This window comes from Manduca sexta, chromosome 25, assembly GCF_014839805.1.
Source record: "Manduca sexta isolate Smith_Timp_Sample1 chromosome 25, JHU_Msex_v1.0, whole genome shotgun sequence".
NCBI lineage: Eukaryota > Metazoa > Arthropoda > Insecta > Lepidoptera > Sphingidae > Manduca > Manduca sexta.
Window position 1 is genome coordinate 2,732,564 of NC_051139.1, and position 17,460 is coordinate 2,750,023.

A 17,460-nucleotide genomic window follows, 5' to 3' on the forward strand; every position below is an offset into this window, starting at 1 on the left:
ACAAAACACATCGATAAAAAATATAAAAAGTACAAAACGAGCGGATATTTTCATACTAAATTATTATTAATTATGGGACATCGTCATTCTTTTTTTGTCCAAATATCAATATTATAGTAATGAAATGTAGATTAATATTATTCTAATAATTCAATATATTTGCCAATAGTTCCAAGGGTGTAGGCAGGAGTCGTGGTATTGGTTCAGTGTGGTAGCGCGGCGAATGTGGTGGTGGTGAGCAGCTCGTCCTGGATGCTGTTGGAGCGTGTGAGCAGACGTGGTGCGAGTTGTCCGAAGGCGGCCGCCACGCTGTCCGCCGCTGATGACTCTCGCGCCTTGCGCTCGTGGTACTCGTCGGAGAATTCCTGAGGGACAAGCATTAACAATTGTAATCTTTATAAGCTACAGAAATTAATAAGTTGGTCGTCTGATGGTAAAGGTCACATATAGTTATTATTGCGCATAAAAATGCGAAAGATACTGACGTATTTTATGTTTATGTAAAATCTGACTCGAAGGACCAATGACATTTCATTTATAGGGTGTTAGTAAGTGCGTTATTGAGAGCTACGTCTACATTTATAGGAGGGATGGCAAAAAAATACAATACTGTAAAAATCCACCTATGTTTGTTGACAGTCAATTGCTTATCCGTGAAATTTTGTTACCTTCAGTCTGTTGCCAAGGAAGACAGCTCGTTCGCGTTTCTTGTTCATGAAGTCGCTCTGTGTGAGCCAGCGGTGTTCATGGCACTCCTCGGCGGAGGGCCTCTTTAGTGGCACCTTCTTGAACAGGAACATTAGGAATCGCGTCGCTTCCTGAAAAACCAAATAATTATTTCGATAGCAAGTATGTAAGTGTGCGACAGTCCAGTTGAACAGGCACTATCATAATATTTGCAGCTAAGCGGTATGGTGGAGGAATTATTGTGTTTCAGTATTCTGAGACTTAACATCTAATGTATCAGACTGACGAACACAATGCAGTACCTGTGCTTTCTTTCAAAATGTTGGGCCATGTTGCTATTGTTTTTGAAGAGTTGCGTCGCTTAGCACAAGCGAGCGGTTTTATAGTCTCTTCATTTGATTGTAAAATAATATGATAATATGGTGAAGAGTCCGTGCTTAGTTTCAAGACAGTACCTGAGTGATCTCCTTGTAGAGATGCTCGAAGCGGTATCGCACGAAGGAGATGTTCTGCTTGGTATCGGCGTCGTCGGAGCCGCGGAAGGGCGACTTGCCCGACAGCATGATGTACGTCAGCACGCCCAGCGACCAGATGTCCGTCTGTGGGTACGCTGGCTCGTCGTTTATTATCTCTGGCGCTGTGGGACAATACAACGGTAAAAATGTTAGTATGAGCTGATATTTGACACTTGAATGAAATTGCATTGTTCGTGTGTATTTTGGAATAACAGGTACACAAATTAGTTTAATGTACTCATGAACGTAATATATACATTCAGACTATAAGATTATCTAGCGACACATATTGTTTCGGAACAAATTATTTCGTGCTATTATCGTAGAGCAGATGGGGGGCAGGAATGCGTACCTAATTAAAAACCAGCAATGATGTGTACATGCATTTTTATAAAGTTTACACTTACCTTTGTATTCCAAATCGCCGACTTGTGGTACACTAGTGCCGAGCTTGGTGACTTTATGTGCGGAACCGAAGTCTACAAGTTTGACCTGTATAGCCCTGACTGATGCCATCACTACGTTGTCAGGCTGAAGGTCCAAGTGGCAGTACCCTCGCCAGTGGAGGTACTGGAGACCGTCAAGGATCTGTGTGACAATAGTCGCTACCATTTGCTCGGTATAGTCGTGGCGACTGGACAGGTATGTGAGGACATCAGCACCTTGTAGCTTCTCCAGAATGATGACGGAAACTGGCGAGCCTGGCGCCTGGTAAGCTCCTAATATGTTCGATATCCTTTCATGCCTGAGCCTCCTTAAGCATTCAAACTCTCTCTGGATCTGGACTTCTGTGTCCGGTCGGTTCTCTAAGATCTTAGCAACGACGACGTTGTCGTTGGTCTTGTCTACGCCCTTCACTACGATGGAGAACTTGCCGCGCCACAACTCCGATATGAAGCTGTACCTCTCTGTGAAAGTGTTCGCTGAGTACCAGTCTACAGGGCTCTCCTCTGTCGCGTAGTCCAATCTCGGTTTGTCTTCGTCTAGAACGATCTCTTGTCCGGATTCTGTGAGTTGCTGTAAGTGTTTCATGGCTTTGGTGACTTCGACTTTGGGAGCGCCGGCTTCTTTCGTCTTGATCAGATTTGTGGGTATTCCTTTATCGCTCCATCCGATGCGGTTACGGGAAGATAGCCTAAACTGGTAGCTTGTGTCTGGTTGAAGATCTCTGATTACGAAGAATTCGTGGTCGATGTTGTTGGCAACGTCCTTCCATTCGACGCTGTCTCCTTCCTTGTATTGTAAGCTGTAGCAGACAACAGGCGAGTTTCCGTCGTATTTCGGTTGCTTCCATCTCAATAGCACTTCGGTGTCGGAGATTTCCGTTGCAGTAGGGCTGTCGGGAGCGTCGGGAGTTGTAGCTTCGACTACCCTGGTTCTAGCTACCGTTTGTCCTACCTTGTTTCGTGCTACGACTTTATAGTAGCCTACATCATGGTGCATCGCCGGTTCGAATTTGAGGGTAGATCTTCCATCTTCGTCTTCTACGATTTTGATTCTTTGTCCTTCGGCGATGACCATGTCGTTCTTGAACCATTGGATGACGGGTTTGGGGTCGCCAACGGCGTAACAGGATAGTTGTGCTGGCTCTCCTTCCCTGACTGGCAAGGTCTGAGGTTTCTCCCTGAAGAACGGAAGCTGTCCGTCCTTTTTGGACTCCATGAGCGCCTGCGCCTCTGCGTAGCTGTCGAGGCGAGTTCCAAGCTCGTGTCTGAGCCTGCGGATGGTGTAGCTCTCGGTGCCGTAGTTGTTGATCCTTTCGCGACGTTCGTCGTCGATCTCTTCATCCATTATGTCCGTGAAACGACGACGCTCGCGGATGATTGGGGTCTGTAAATAAACGAGAGTAGTATGAAAATATATTTAGTTCTTCTTTACTGTAACATAAAAAACAAAACTTTTCTTAGTATCGTCTAATAAATTACATTGATTAAATTCTAGTCAATATCATACAACCTGCTTTGTGCTAAGTGTTCGATCCTTACCCTGGGGTCGTAGGTGTCGAAGACGTTGAGGCTGTAGCCGGGCGAGCGGTCGCACGCCACCTTCATGTACTCGCGCAGGCGCACCGGGAACTGCGTGTCGCGCAGCTGCAGCAGGTACGTGTCGGGACCGTTCTGGTAACTGAACACGGACGTATCAAGTAGAGTTTCTTTTAAAACTATAGTTTATCAACGATTATTATTATTAATAAATAAAATCAAAAATATTTGTTTCTAACCTATGATTCGAACCCAGAACTTCTTAGTTCACACTCAAAGAGGCGGTTCTATTTGTGATTTAAAAAAAATATTCTCAAACGAAATTACATTTCACTTTGAAATACACAATATTACAAATAATTGTGCTAATAACATACAGAAATAATTTGCAGTACGTAGTACATATATATCGATGCAATTGAATAATGTGGTCCTATGGGTAAGACTAATCACTGTCATGCCGATATCTACGATAACGATATAAAATTAGCCACAACTCAATTCGTAACTACAAGACTAGCGACTAGGATCGCACGCAAAGTTTAGATTTTTAAATAAATACGAATGTATTTATTTTCGTCAAACTAAATAGTTTGGATTGGAAAATATGAAAGCTATGCGTTTGCTTGATTATTGTAGGATTTTTTTTATACATTTGCAGTTTGCACTCCTCCATATTGAATGCCTTTTTACTGTAGTTTGTGTGTGGCTTCGACAAAAAAAAACTTGAAGTTTACCTACATCTTCATTCGTGTTCTTTGTTGGTTTGGCAAGTTATATTTGGTTTAATTCTATCACCTAAAAAAATACCCGACTGCGCTAAAGAGTATTGCAGCCGCGTCTCTCCAGATTTAGTAAATGCTTACTGATAATAAGTAACCCAGAGAATCTGCTTATATACTTACTGGCTCTCAGATGTAGCAGACACTTCCCAGTCGGGATGGTCCCATTGCTTGAACTTGAGGTCCCATTCAGCAGGTTTGCGCTCGCGCGAGCTGCGGTCGCGGTCTGGAGTACCTGCAGAGAAGAGGAAATTGCATTAGAGATATTAATAAAAACTGATTGTCAACGCTCTGCTCAAATATGTCCTAAAATTTAAACTGATTAAAGAAGGGAATACAGTGTAATGTTAAGTTCCTAAATCGATGTTACTAGGGAGAGCAAAGAATAAAAAAATGTTTATAATGCCAATCTGATAGAAAGTATGACTACCACCCAATAGTTTCCCCATTAAGGATTTGTGGCGGACACATGGGCATGTTAATTTGTCATACAAAGTCATCTCGTCTAAATCATGTCAAGATCACCACTGTAGAGGAAGAGATGGATGCCTTCTTCTATAAAGTGGGCCGCAGCTGGTAAGTCTAACATCCGCTTGACTGGAGATCGTCCACTTCCATGTTTGCAATTTTTTTTATAAAGTGATAAGGAAGACGATAAAAAGGTTTGATAAACGCACTTTTGTGTGAGATACAAAAATAGTAAATTACCTTCAGGAGTGTAGACTTCTCCGGGCGGGTAGACCATCTTCGAAGGATGTTCGAAGGCGCCGCTGAGCGGCCTGCGGCGGAACCACGTGCGGCACTGAGCGTTGCTGGTCCAGTCCCTAAATATTAAATGGTTATCAGTTACATATTATCATCAAACAAAATCTAAGTTCGGGCGTTAAGTTACTAAAAAATATCATGAAAGCTATATAATATATTTTATCATAGTTTGTCTTGATTCCATTATTCCATAATGATAAACGTACAATTTGTAACTCGTTGGTATGTCAGGTATAATGCGTGCAATGTGCATATTTCTATAAATTCAATACTTGCCTGTACAGATTGTAGTAGTTTCTGAGCCTGTCAGTCGTGATCTGGTACTCCTCTTGGTAGATCTTGTCAGCCAGTGTCAACCATGGGTGCGAGAGCGCGGTATTGACGTCCATCCTCTCATGCCAGTTGTAGACCAGGAGCTTGGAGATGAAGTCGCGGCACTCGATACTGAGGCGAGACCACCACTCCTCGTCGTGCCACTCCCAGCGTCCCTCGCGGATCCTAGTGAGGGTCTCGCGGTCGTTGAGGCCACGGAAGGGAGAGTGTCCACTGAGCAGGATGTAGGTGATGATGCCGACGCTCCAGAGGTCAGCGCCGAAGGAGACGCCGTCACCGGAGGCGACCTCTGGCGCGACGTACTCGGGCATGCCGTAGTCGAGGGCGGCGTGTTTGTTGAACTGGATGCGGCGCGAGAGGCCGAAGTCGCAGAGCTTCAGCTCGTCGCTGCCCGCGTGGGACAGGAGCAGCTCGCCGATCTAAAACGACAATTTAACGTTATGTGTGTAGACTCGACGGTAATCTTAGCTGGGTTGTGAGATTGTAGACGTCCTGGCTTAAATCCATGATGTCACCAAATAGGTACTCAAAATTTAAAATTTAAAAGTCATTCAATTTGATTTATGCGCAAATATAGGGATAGGTGCACCTCTAATCACGGAGATGGAAATATGAATAAACTACAGGTTACTACACCACTTTGTAACATCATTAGGAAACAAGCAATATTATAAGCGACGAAAATAAAGAGTTAATAATGCTCGACAACAATATCCAGAATAATGAAAACTCACGGTAAGTCCAAGATGGGCGACACTGTTATCGTGCATGTACTTCAAGCCTCTCAGCATCTGCCTGATGTATCCAGCGATATCGCGTTCAGTATAGGTGGTAGATCTCAATAGACGGTCCCTGACCAACTCGCCGCCAGCCGCTAGCTCGGTGACTAGCGCCAGCGTGTGGTCGTGTTCGTACGCGTCGTGCAGGCGGATGAGATGGCGGTCGTTGAGCAAGTTCATGATGTCCAGCTCGTTCTTCATGAATGGTTTCAGATCTGAATTGCCGTGCATGATCTTGGCGGCGTAGTTACGTCCTGTGGAAATTAAGGTTAATAAGATATTTTGACCTCTAGTTTTAAACATGATTGAAACTAGGTCAGTGGTGGAATGAGTATTATAATTATACAGGCTAATCCGAGTGGGAGTTTTTTCAAATGGTGTAGTCTTACAAAAACTTATTTATCAACTCCATTTAACTAGCACTAACTAGAAGTATACTAATAAAGTTTTTTATTGTATCGTTTGAAGTATAATCTTTATAATATTTTATATCAGATTGATATCTTGTAACAGTTCAATTATATAGGATGACAATAGATCTTCTATAAGAAATTCAGTTTTATTGACGTGCACCTATTATGTTCTATCTATATCTATATATACTGAGGTTGACTGGTATAGAATGGCTCTAGCATTAAGTCTGCTTTTACATGTTTTGTATGAAGTGCAATAAATAAATTCAGTTCAGCACTCCATTCTATAGATTATGTTCGAATACACCGAGGTCGTGTCAGTGCCGGAAAGTAGTATGTATCGTACTGACCAGTGAGCCTCTCCGCGGCGTGGTAGACGACGCCCTGCACTCCGCGGCCGAGCTCGTCGCCGAGGTCGTAGAAGTCGCCGAACGGCTTGTTGCACGGCTTCACGCGCGGCGGGTGTTCGCGGATCCTGCAACACACAATAACGACAATACTGAAAACTCTCATTTTAACTCCAACTAGTTTCATGTATAATGAATGGTAAAGTTCGCCAGAGGTGACATCATTATTAGAATTAGCAGATTTTTTGCTATACTTCTTGTGGTCGAGTTTGAATACAACCCAAGTTTTGAACTTCTTTATTCGGTATGTACTTTTTTCTAGCATTTTATATGCTTATGGGTAGCTGTCATTCCTCATCTGATGGCTTGCTGGATTTGCGTTCTTCTAAAAGTAACATGAAGTATTAATTACTTATCTAACCTACCTGTCCGAATACTCATGTTCGCTCTCCTCAACATGCAGCATGGCGGAGGAGCTGACAGAGCCGGCGACGTTACGAGCGGAGATGGAGTAAAGACCTTCGTCCTTGAGGATCGCGTCGTTGATCACCAGAATGGTGGTGTCTGGCTCGATGAACTGGATCTGATGATGAAATAAAAGTAATTGTATCGCCAGATGTCCGATGGAATGTTTTCTTACCACTTAATGATATGGTGCTCATATTTTAGTAAGCCTCATAACTGATCGTAAATAGTAACATTATATTATTTTCATTACAGGGTCGTAACACTGATTTGAGAAACAAATGTGCATTAAAAATGTGGTGGTGTTTTATGGTGACATTGTCTCGGAGGAGAATTAATGTACAAAAAAATAATGGGTTCAGTCAGCCTGTAATTTCCTGATACTTAAAAATGTCATTCATAGACTTTAGACTTACGACTGTGTTCGTCACGTACCAAATTATTTTGAATTTCTAGATAAAACTACTGACCTTAATCCTGGCACTGGGCGCCAGCGGTTGCCAGTCCTTGTACCACTTGATCTCAGGGTAGGGCACGCCGGTGACCCTTGCCTCGATGCGTACATTCTTGCGCTGCAGCACCACAGCTTCCTCAGGTCTTCTGATGAAGGTGGGGTATTCAGCCAGCTCGAGACGAACTCGCTGTCTCGCTTGTCCATGCTCATTGGTCGCTACGGCTTCGTACCAACCAGCATCGCGTTCCAACATCCTGGAAAAAGCATGAGTAATAAGACGAGAAAAAGTCTTCTGTCCCATTCTTGAATACTAAAGACTCAGGAGCATTGGCCTTGTTCATGAATTATAACACATTTAAATTGTTAGCATCCGAATCTGTTTTATTATCAGTTACGTGATTCTTATTGATATACATGCTGGCGATTTGATTATTGCATATTATAAAATGAATTTGTAAAACAACATGAGTTCAATGGCCGCTGATACAACATGAGCACTTACTTATTGATAAACAGAGTAGCCTGTCCATTCCTGGTATAGCTCCAATCATATCTGCCACCGATCTCGATGGGCTCATCGTTGAAGAAGTACGTCATCTTGGGCTTGGGGTAACCATATACGAACCAGAAGAGGTTGACATTGTGACCCTTTACACCATACTGGGAGTCATGTTCCTGGCGAAGGAACCTGGGGGCTTGAGCGTAGCCATCATGAGGAGGGCGCTCAATATCGAAGTCCTTGGGGAAGTAGGGGGAAGTCTCTGGTCTGAAGTCGATGCCGGGCTCAAGGTAGGGGATGAATTTGGGCGGGTCTGGCTCGAGCTTGGAGCGATGTGTGATGGCGTAGGGCGAGGGATCGCTGACGCCATATTTGTTCTCGACGCGGATGCGGAATTTGTAGTCGCGGAAGGGCTCGAGGTTGCGGATGTCGCACACGCAGGAGCGCAGACCGGTGCGGGCTGTGAACCAGTCGCCGTCCGGCAACTCACACATCTCCACCTGGACACAGATTACAGATATTATTATAAAGTTTGATATCAACTGGCTTCATTATAAATCTTGACTGCCTAATTAGCCTATCGTGTCTTTAAATAAATGACAAATTCTATACAAATCAAAACATTGTATTAGTAATTCAATTCACGTGTCATGATTTATTAAAAACAGTACCTTAAGCTTTCGGCAATTACTATAGTCAATATTTCATTCATAAATCAGATAAACAGTGCCGCTACTCCACCTGGTAAGTGACGGGGAACCTCGGTCCGTGGGGGATGGACGGTTTCCAAGAGAGAGTGAGGTGCCTGTCGGCCATACGCGAGATGATCGGCCTGTCGGCGAGCGGCATCGGGATACCGGTCTTCTTCATTTTGTCAAAGTCCGAGTATTGATCCGAGATAGGACGTTTGCCTGTGTGAGGCTCCAGGGCTGGAATAGAAGAAAAGGGTTTTAGAATGGAACAGAAGATTTTAAGTTATTGAGCCCTAGACATGTCAAATAAGGTGGATAAGATATTCTGTTCCAAAGAACAAGCGTTTAATGTTTGTGTTTTGTAATTGCTATATAGCAGTCGACCATGAGACGGAAATAAGCTGAACTGATCTTCGATTACAAGTTGTGGTTTTGCAAGGAAAGGCTCATGTTTACGTATGTAAATAATGTGTGTATATTGTGAACTGACTATCATAAGTAAGCTGTGCGGTGCAGGAGTCCTCTCCGTGCGGGTTGTAGATCCTGCAGCGGTAGGCGCCGGTGTCGCTGACGTCGACGCCGCTGATGGTGAGGCGCAGCAGGCCGGTGGACTCCTTGTCCATGCGGATGCGCTCGCAGGGGAACAGCTTCACGTCGTTGTGGAACCACTCCACGTCGGGCTCCGGCGTGCCGGTGGCGCAGGCCGTGAACTTGGCGCTCATGCCTCGGAACACCTCCAGGTCGCCGATCTTCTTCAGGAATGACGGCGGCTCCACCTTTTGCTTGCGGGCACTGTGTAATGAACATATTTATATAAAAAATCATAATCAAGACATACAGGCATAAAGAATTTTAGTAAATAAAACTGGCAACAAGTTTTCAAAATATCGATGTCAACTTTTTTTATTGCAGTTGAACGATCACCCATAAACAATAGCGAAAGCATGCAGAACTGTAAAATTACTAAGTACCGCGTGGCACTCCACTGCGCTCGTCACCAAGAGATATAATTTTGACTATTATGTCCTTCAAACCGGAACGCATCAGTGCATACACACTGCTGCTTACCGGTAGAAATCCTCATCAACATCAAGTTAAGTAAGACAATGTAAACAACTGCACTCACATCTTATCAACGACTTCCAAGTTGGCCTCGCACTCGGCCGCGCCCTCCCTGTTCTTGGCGACGCACTTGTACGCGCCCGCGTCGTCGGGCACGAGGTCCCGCACGTACAGGCACGCTGCGTCACCGTCGCGCTTGATGCTGTACTTCTCCGAGGGTCGGAGGAGCTGACCGTTTTTGTACCACGAGATCTCAGGTGCTGGGATACCGAATATGCGGGCTGGGAACTTCGCATCGAATGTTGGGAGCTGGGGGATTAATAAATTTTTCGGATCAGATTTTGGTAGGCCATACATGGTAAGTTTAATTCTTGGCACCTGTCATGTAATGTGTAAACCCGGATAAAATTTAATGTGGCAACATAGATTACGAAAAAATTGTATCCAGCCATATTATAATTGTTACAAAGAAAACATTTGGAAGTCTTATCAATAATTCAGTAATGGAGCATATGAATTTCGCCCATCACATAATCCTGCTGGTATATCCCTACATTTGGCATTTATAAATATTCATTAACATAAGTCACAATACCTGTTGCAGATCAGTGAACTTCTGCGCGAATGTAGGCGGTTGGTAGACCTTGCGTACGTTGATCTTGCCTTCAGACGAGTCCTCGCCCAGCGGGTTCACCAGCTTCACGCCGTACACGCCTGCATCGGGCATCTCTACCGGGTTTATCTCTAGACCCACCTGGAAACATATTGCTTAGGTGAAGCATTACAATTCTACGTCGAATATTAGTATCGATAAAAACACAAAGAATATCGACATTGCAAAATATCGACTTTTTGGGACGATCTTAAAACATACGTTTATAAACATCACTAGCAAGATATGTTACCCTCTTTCCATCGCAAGTGAGCAGTATCTTCTCATTAGGCTTGAGGGGCTGTCCGTCTTTAGTCCACGTGACTTCAGGCACAGGGTTGCCCACGAAGGGCGCCGTCACCGACAAGGGCTGTCCCTCCTCGGCCGTGATGTCGCGCAGGCCGTGGATGAACTGGGGACGCTCTTGTGGAGACGAGTCATCTTGACGGCCTGGGGATTTAGGGGTTTATAGAGGTTGTGTTACTGCTACATTGTGATATAAACCATAATCTGTATGTATTTAAAGCACAAAAAAATTTTTAGAGGTGCCTCAGCACATCGAGTTACGGCGGGCTGCGGAACAAAACCCAAAACGCGGCGTGGCACCTTATCCTAGAATTGTATAAATGGGGTGACCATCTAAACTGACACATATCCTTTCACTTGTATGTAGCACTTAAGATTCGTGTCGTAAATTGACACTACGAAGCCATAGAATTAATTCAGGGCTATCTCCTCGTTGTTGTCAGGTCTAAAACTGTATACTCACTGGCAACTTTAAGTTCAGCATTGCTGGCCATCTCGCCCTGGTCGTTTGTAGCGATCACTCCGTATTGTCCGGCGTCAGCGGGCGTCGCCTTGTCGATGAGCAGCGCGTGGGATCCATCGGGTTGGGACACTACACGCACACGGGTGCCGTCCGGGACTATCTCTTTGCCGTTGTGAGTCCTGGGAAAGCAGATATTTTATAATTTAATCGTCCAATCAATATTAGGACGTTGAATAAAATAGATTGAGTCGACATATCAAAGTTATTATAATAAAATCTTTATCTAAATCGGTTAAAATGTAAGAATATTATTTGGTGCGTGCCGAGTAGCTTTTATAAGATTGTCTTACCATTTGATGGTAGGCGGAGGGTGTCCGAGAACTTTGACTTCCATCTTGACGGGGAATCCTTCGATGACTTTTGTGGGCTGCAGTTCAGCGATAAAGGCGGGCTTGCGTTCCTTTTGCGTCACTTCCACATTGGCCTTAGAGGCAACCTATGAAAATTAAATATAAATTTATTTATCTATACAATTCGAGAGCAGAGTGACAGTCGAGGTGGGGAGAGTTTCTGATTTTATTTGTGACTTTAGGATAAAATTAATTTTAGAAAATTTACAACAATAAAAACAAAACCTAAACACGTGTTTAAAAATATTCTATTTTCCGCTCTATAATCTTGAATTCTAACATTTTTTTTAACGCAGACGGAACTGCGAGTAATAAATAATTTTTCAGAAAAGAAATCTATAAAATACTCACCTCGCCGAGTTTGTTGGTGACTGTAAGCGAGTAGACGCCGGCGTCTTCGGGCTTGCAGCTGTCGATACTGAGGCCGATTATACCGCCCGGCTGGTTGATGAAGTTGATGGCTTGCGACGGACGGACCGGCAGACCTGTACACAACATTAAAACGACTTTATTACAAATGATATAGGTGTTATTTTGAAAACTAAGTTGAAAATATAGTTTTGCGTCTAAAGTGAGTATACGTCGATGAGGGTTGTAACAGCTTATCAAACTTTGCATAGATTTTTGTAGGTTTATATAAATACTTACAGCATACACGAATAATTTGCAATGATTTATTGTTTTTTTAATTATGTACCTTAAATTTTGATAATCATAATCTGGTCTTATTAGGTTATTTAACTCACCATCCTTGAACCATTTGACTTCAGGCGCAGGGAATGCCATAACCCTAGCTTCGAGTTTCAAAGGCTTTCCGACGACAGCTTTCACGTCTTCCAACTCTTGGCTGAACGATGGTTTCCTCGGAGTAGCTATAAATAGCAATGGTTACTCAACAATTTTTTTTATTTTCCACCGAAGAAAGAATAGTAATGCGGTATCTTTTTAAATTCAGGTCATATATACAGGATGTTGTATTTTATGCATTCGAAAAAATCAAACAGTACAATTACTTATAACTCGATGACAATTACTGTGTCCCATAACGGTTGAGAGTAAACTTAATATGAAATGGTTATATACTAACGGTTAACAGCAACGGCGCAGAGTGCGGAGTGGTCTCCGTGCGGGTTGGAGATGACGAGCTTGTAGGCGCCGCAGTCGGCCGGCGTCACGTGCTCGATGCTCAGCTTCACCGTGCCGTCCGGCAGCGATACTTGCTGCACGCGCGCGTCCTCGGGCGACAGCGGCGCGCCGTCCTTGTACCTGGGGGCATATTCCGCTTATACAGGGTGTATAATATAATTTTATATGAGCATGAAAAAGTGACGTGCTGCGCCTAATGGTAAGTAAAATGTAGTCCAGATAGAGTGTCTACCAGTTGACATAATATTGCTGGCCTGTTTAAAACTGGATAACCGGCAGAGCCCGGATAGGGACATGCTAAAGTATACCACTATGGCGGGAAGCTTGTATACGGTGGTCGCTATTCAGGCGGACACAAGTATCTTACAACCAGCAATTGATTCGTCATTATTGAATATTGTAGTCACCATTTGGCAGTGGGTATGGGGCTGCCGTCGACCTTGGCCTTGAGTTCGAGCGGCTCGCCCTCGTCCACGTCCTTCTGCCGCTCGAGCTTGTGCGTGAAGCCCGGCGCCGCCTGCGCCAGCGACACCGGCGCCTCGCACTCCGCCTCGCCGGCCAAGTTCACTGCGCGGACCTTGTACTGTGTGGTTAACAAAATATACATCATTTTATTACTTCAGTAAACGGCCAAGGGATCTCCTAGCATTGTTAAATATCATAGGCGACGGGGGCGGATTGGTACAAAAGAATCAAGCCGGTTCTAAAATTTTAATTGTGACAATTTAGTCTCACAGTTTGATGTTCTTTCCTGTATCACTAATATGTTTACTATACTCTACCCTATACTACGATACTGCATACGTTCATTGACCATAATCCCCAGATACCATGGAGTAACTTTCTATCTGTTTATTTGTATTAAGTTATAAAAAAACCTCATGATTGGTCACGTTGTGACATAAATAAATAAAAGAGAAAGGATGGATACTCTAAGATACATATGACATCACTAACCTTGCCAGCATCACTAGCGTTGAAATGTTTGATCTCCAGCTCGCTGTCTACCTGCCCGCCGACCTGCGTGGTGATGGTGCGTCGTTCGTCGGAGGAGATCTCCTTGCCGTTGAGGTACCAGTGGACCTCGGGCTTGGGCTCGCCGTCGCAGCGCACCTTCAGGGTACAGTTGTCGTAGTCTTTCACGGTTTGCTTTTGTAGCGGTTTTGTGAACACTGGGTCACCGGCTGTAAGGGAAAATTTCTTTTAGCTTTTCGATGTAATACTAAGTGTGAATTTATGTGATCCGACTCATTGGTGCATAAGTCTGCTATAAAAGTAGATCACAAACAATTTATAACTTTTAAAACTTTTACATGTCTACATACGAAAAGTAAGATTCGTTATAATGGAAAGACAATATTATGTGTGAATAAATCAATTATTTTTCTACACTTAAATCTTCAAAATCCCCAAAGTCTCGTTCATTACTTTTTCCAACTTTACAAATACACTCTCACTTACTGTGCACGGTAAGCTTGGCCTGCTGTGAGGTCTCTCCGACCTCGTTCTTGGCCGTCAGCGTGTAGACTCCTGCGTCATCGACACCAACTTTCTTCACTATCAGCTGATACTTCTCCGCGGCCTTATCTTCGATGATCTCGTAGTGAGCCGTTGGCTTGATCACATAGCCGTCTTTACTCCTGTAAACAATAATACACTGTCAGGCTGGGAATCTTGGTTTGAAGATGATTACTTCACTCGCTCTATGCGACTTTAGTCAGTATTTGATATTAGAAAATAAATTCTGGAATTCCGCTTGGGACTAACTCAGATCAAAACCAGAGTAAAATTTTAATCAGGTCTCAAATAATAATTTTCAAATGATAATTTTGAAATAGCAATCGATCTATTAAACAATGTTGTTCGAAGTAAATCTACTGCACCTAATGGCGACTGGAGTGCCCAGATAGACAAGATAGATACTATTATTGCTCACCATTGAATCTCAGCGATAGGGTTGGCACGAACATTAGCGATGAAGGTGGTCTCTTCATAAGGCACAGCAGTGACGTCCTTCAAGCCCTCGATCTCGGGCCGCAGCAGGATGTCGAGTCGCGCGGAGCTCTCGCCCACGCCGTACTTGTTCTTAGCCTGGATCGTGTACTCACCGGTGTCGGCGTGGCGACCTGCAAAGAGTATTAAGAAATCAGCTATGAGTTACTTATCAGTAATCAGAATGTATCAATTATTGGTGTTTAGGGAACTCAAGAATTCAAAATTTTATTTAGGAATAGTTTCTTTCTTTTGCGTGTGCCTATTCACATCATTGACTACATTTCTAACAAGATTTCTTTTAAATATTTTTTTTAATTGAATTTCCTTTGTTTTTAGACTTAATTGTTCTTATATGCAAAAGTTAGCTCTAGTCCTGTATTTAAAGGTATTTTTTGTGTCAAATGCTACTGATTTGGATTCTATGCTGCTCGTTCTGACCAGTAGGTATCTGCAGCGTGAAGGTGCACTCTTTCAGTCCGTGTTCGATGTCCTTGGTCTCGGCGGAGGTGAGTATGGTGGCGTCAGGCGTGAGCTCGTTGCCGTTGAGGAGCCAGGCCACGTGCGGCTGCGGGTCGGCCGTGCACACCGCGCGCAGCTGCACGGGCTCGCGCTGCAGCACGCGCTGCGCCTCCAGCGGCTGCGTGAACTTCGGCTTGCGCAGCTCGCTCTCCGCTGTACAGGACGGATACATTGGTACGCTATTTATTTTTATTTCTTTTACTAAAAGAGTTAATAAGGAACACAGTCATTAAATAATAATACTGAAGCACTAAATTATATTAAGTCCAGATCGCCTTCCTTATACCTAGGTCGTAATTGAAATAAAGTCGAGAATTTGCCAACATTTATTTCAATAAAAATCTGTTGAAATATAAAATAAAACGAAATCCCCACTCATGTTTATATAGGGAATATTAGGACAGGAACATTAAGCTTTATCTCTTATCTTATCTCTATATCTTAGTCACCATACAGCATTATAAAAACATAGAAAATAGTGACAAATAATACAATTTAACTATTAAAAATAGAATGATCAGTCAAATTTAGAAATCTAAAAAGTACGCGTTTAAAAAACTAAAGCATCTTTATACTCACGTGAAACAGAGAGCTCAGCCTTCAACACATTCTTGCCAAGATCATTACCGATCTCGACTTGCCATTGACCGGCATCCTTCAGATCCACCTTATCAATCTCCAGTTTGTAAACATCTCCGTCATTGGTGACGTGGATCCTCGCGTTGGACTTCACCTCCTTGCCGTCGTGAAGCCAGCGGACCGTCGGCTTTGGCGTGCCAGAAGCCTGGACGGTGTAGACCAGAGGAAGCGACTCGTACACATGGCCGTCCTTCAGCGAACTTTCTTTGAGGGTGGGGGGTGCTGCAAATAGAATGATGAGTTAAAATCTGTTAATGAGTAGTGGCGATAAGAAGATTCAAAGATGAAAAATAAGAAATAATTATAATTAGATTTTCTATAGCGCAATGTTTTTTTTTATATGTTTCACTGTAGAAGAGCATTGAAAATGGGAATCCTTTAAGAGAATGAATAAGGATATGGCTTAAAATCTACAATGTGAAAATATTTTTTAATAAAGTAGATATTCGTCTTTAATACTACATAGATTTTACAAAGATATAATCAATTATAGCACATAATGCTATATACATAAAGAACATCACAAGAATTTCCAACGAAACCTTCAACCAAAGCTAGAATAGAAGCACCTACGAAAGAAAAGAATATGTACATATATAAATACCCAATAGTGTCGCAGTATATACAGCGTTTGTTACTGGAATCAATGTTGTCGCGTGTTATGTACTTACGAGTTTTTGTGCCGTAAACTGCAGATCTCTGTGATGTGTGTGTAAAAAGTGTATAATACATACCTTTGTTGTGTGTGTTTCAATTGTGCTTTAAAGCGTGTCCGTGCAAGCATTGCTTTGAATATCATAAAGAATTACCTTGATGATGATACTGATGCCAGCAAAGACTTAATACTTTTCCGCAACGACCTCCAAATATTAGTATGCCAGAAGGGAATGTTATTACGCATGCGTTCTAAAACAAACATACGATAGCCATTAGTCGAGTACATGGTATAAATATTAACGGGTGATTCTAATGATCTGTCATTTTAGTGTCTCATATGGCGCTTAGTTAGAAGTAAAGATTAATGTTCTTTTAAGAAGGATCTAAAACGACAGATCGTTATGGTGGTATTAGCTATTTCAATTTCGGACTTTAAGCGAACAAATATGTTATTTTCCCGCGACACTGCGTAGCGTTACATCGTCAAATGCCAGCCTTTTCATCGCGTCACGACCCCCGTCTCAAATATTTTATGTTTTTTTGGACAATTACCTTTTTCATCTTCCTGATTCAGTATATCGTCTAATATGCTCCTTTGCCTCTGGCTTCGTCTCAGTAACGCTTCCACTTCGTCGTCCTCCTCTTCTTCTACACTAAATAGTTTTGTTTCGCCCTTTCTCTTTCTTTCTACACTAGTTTCATGAATATCTTTCGTTATACTATCTAATTTTTTCTCAGGTGCAAGAACAAACTCTTCTATAATCCTATTCTTGACACCGTCTACGTTGCTTTTAGTATTTTTGTATTCATTTTCATCAAATTCTTTTGAAATGTGAATGAGTTTCTCTGTGATATCGTTTTCGAATATTTTTTCAGATTTTTCCTTAAGTATTACAGA

General features: G+C 42.9%; 1 protein-coding gene across 1 annotated transcript; it reads right to left on the reverse strand.

The window, feature by feature from the left end:
- Positions 1 to 158: 158 nt before the first annotated feature.
- On the reverse strand, positions 159 to 17,451 carry LOC119190593 (obscurin-like; the record flags this gene model as incomplete). Its single annotated transcript, XM_037442841.1, has 30 exons — positions 159 to 365; positions 669 to 818; positions 1,143 to 1,324; positions 1,610 to 3,032; positions 3,188 to 3,326; positions 4,090 to 4,201; positions 4,675 to 4,790; positions 5,008 to 5,483; positions 5,799 to 6,097; positions 6,607 to 6,731; positions 7,029 to 7,186; positions 7,539 to 7,776; positions 8,025 to 8,521; positions 8,763 to 8,950; positions 9,204 to 9,505; positions 9,840 to 10,084; positions 10,371 to 10,529; positions 10,681 to 10,877; positions 11,197 to 11,375; positions 11,547 to 11,692; positions 11,958 to 12,091; positions 12,353 to 12,478; positions 12,694 to 12,872; positions 13,160 to 13,335; positions 13,710 to 13,936; positions 14,214 to 14,392; positions 14,689 to 14,878; positions 15,186 to 15,419; positions 15,846 to 16,127; positions 17,115 to 17,451. Coding segments are annotated over 30 exons (7,557 nt in total), but the record flags the coding sequence as incomplete, so codon positions are not given.
- Positions 17,452 to 17,460: the final 9 nt, after the last annotated feature.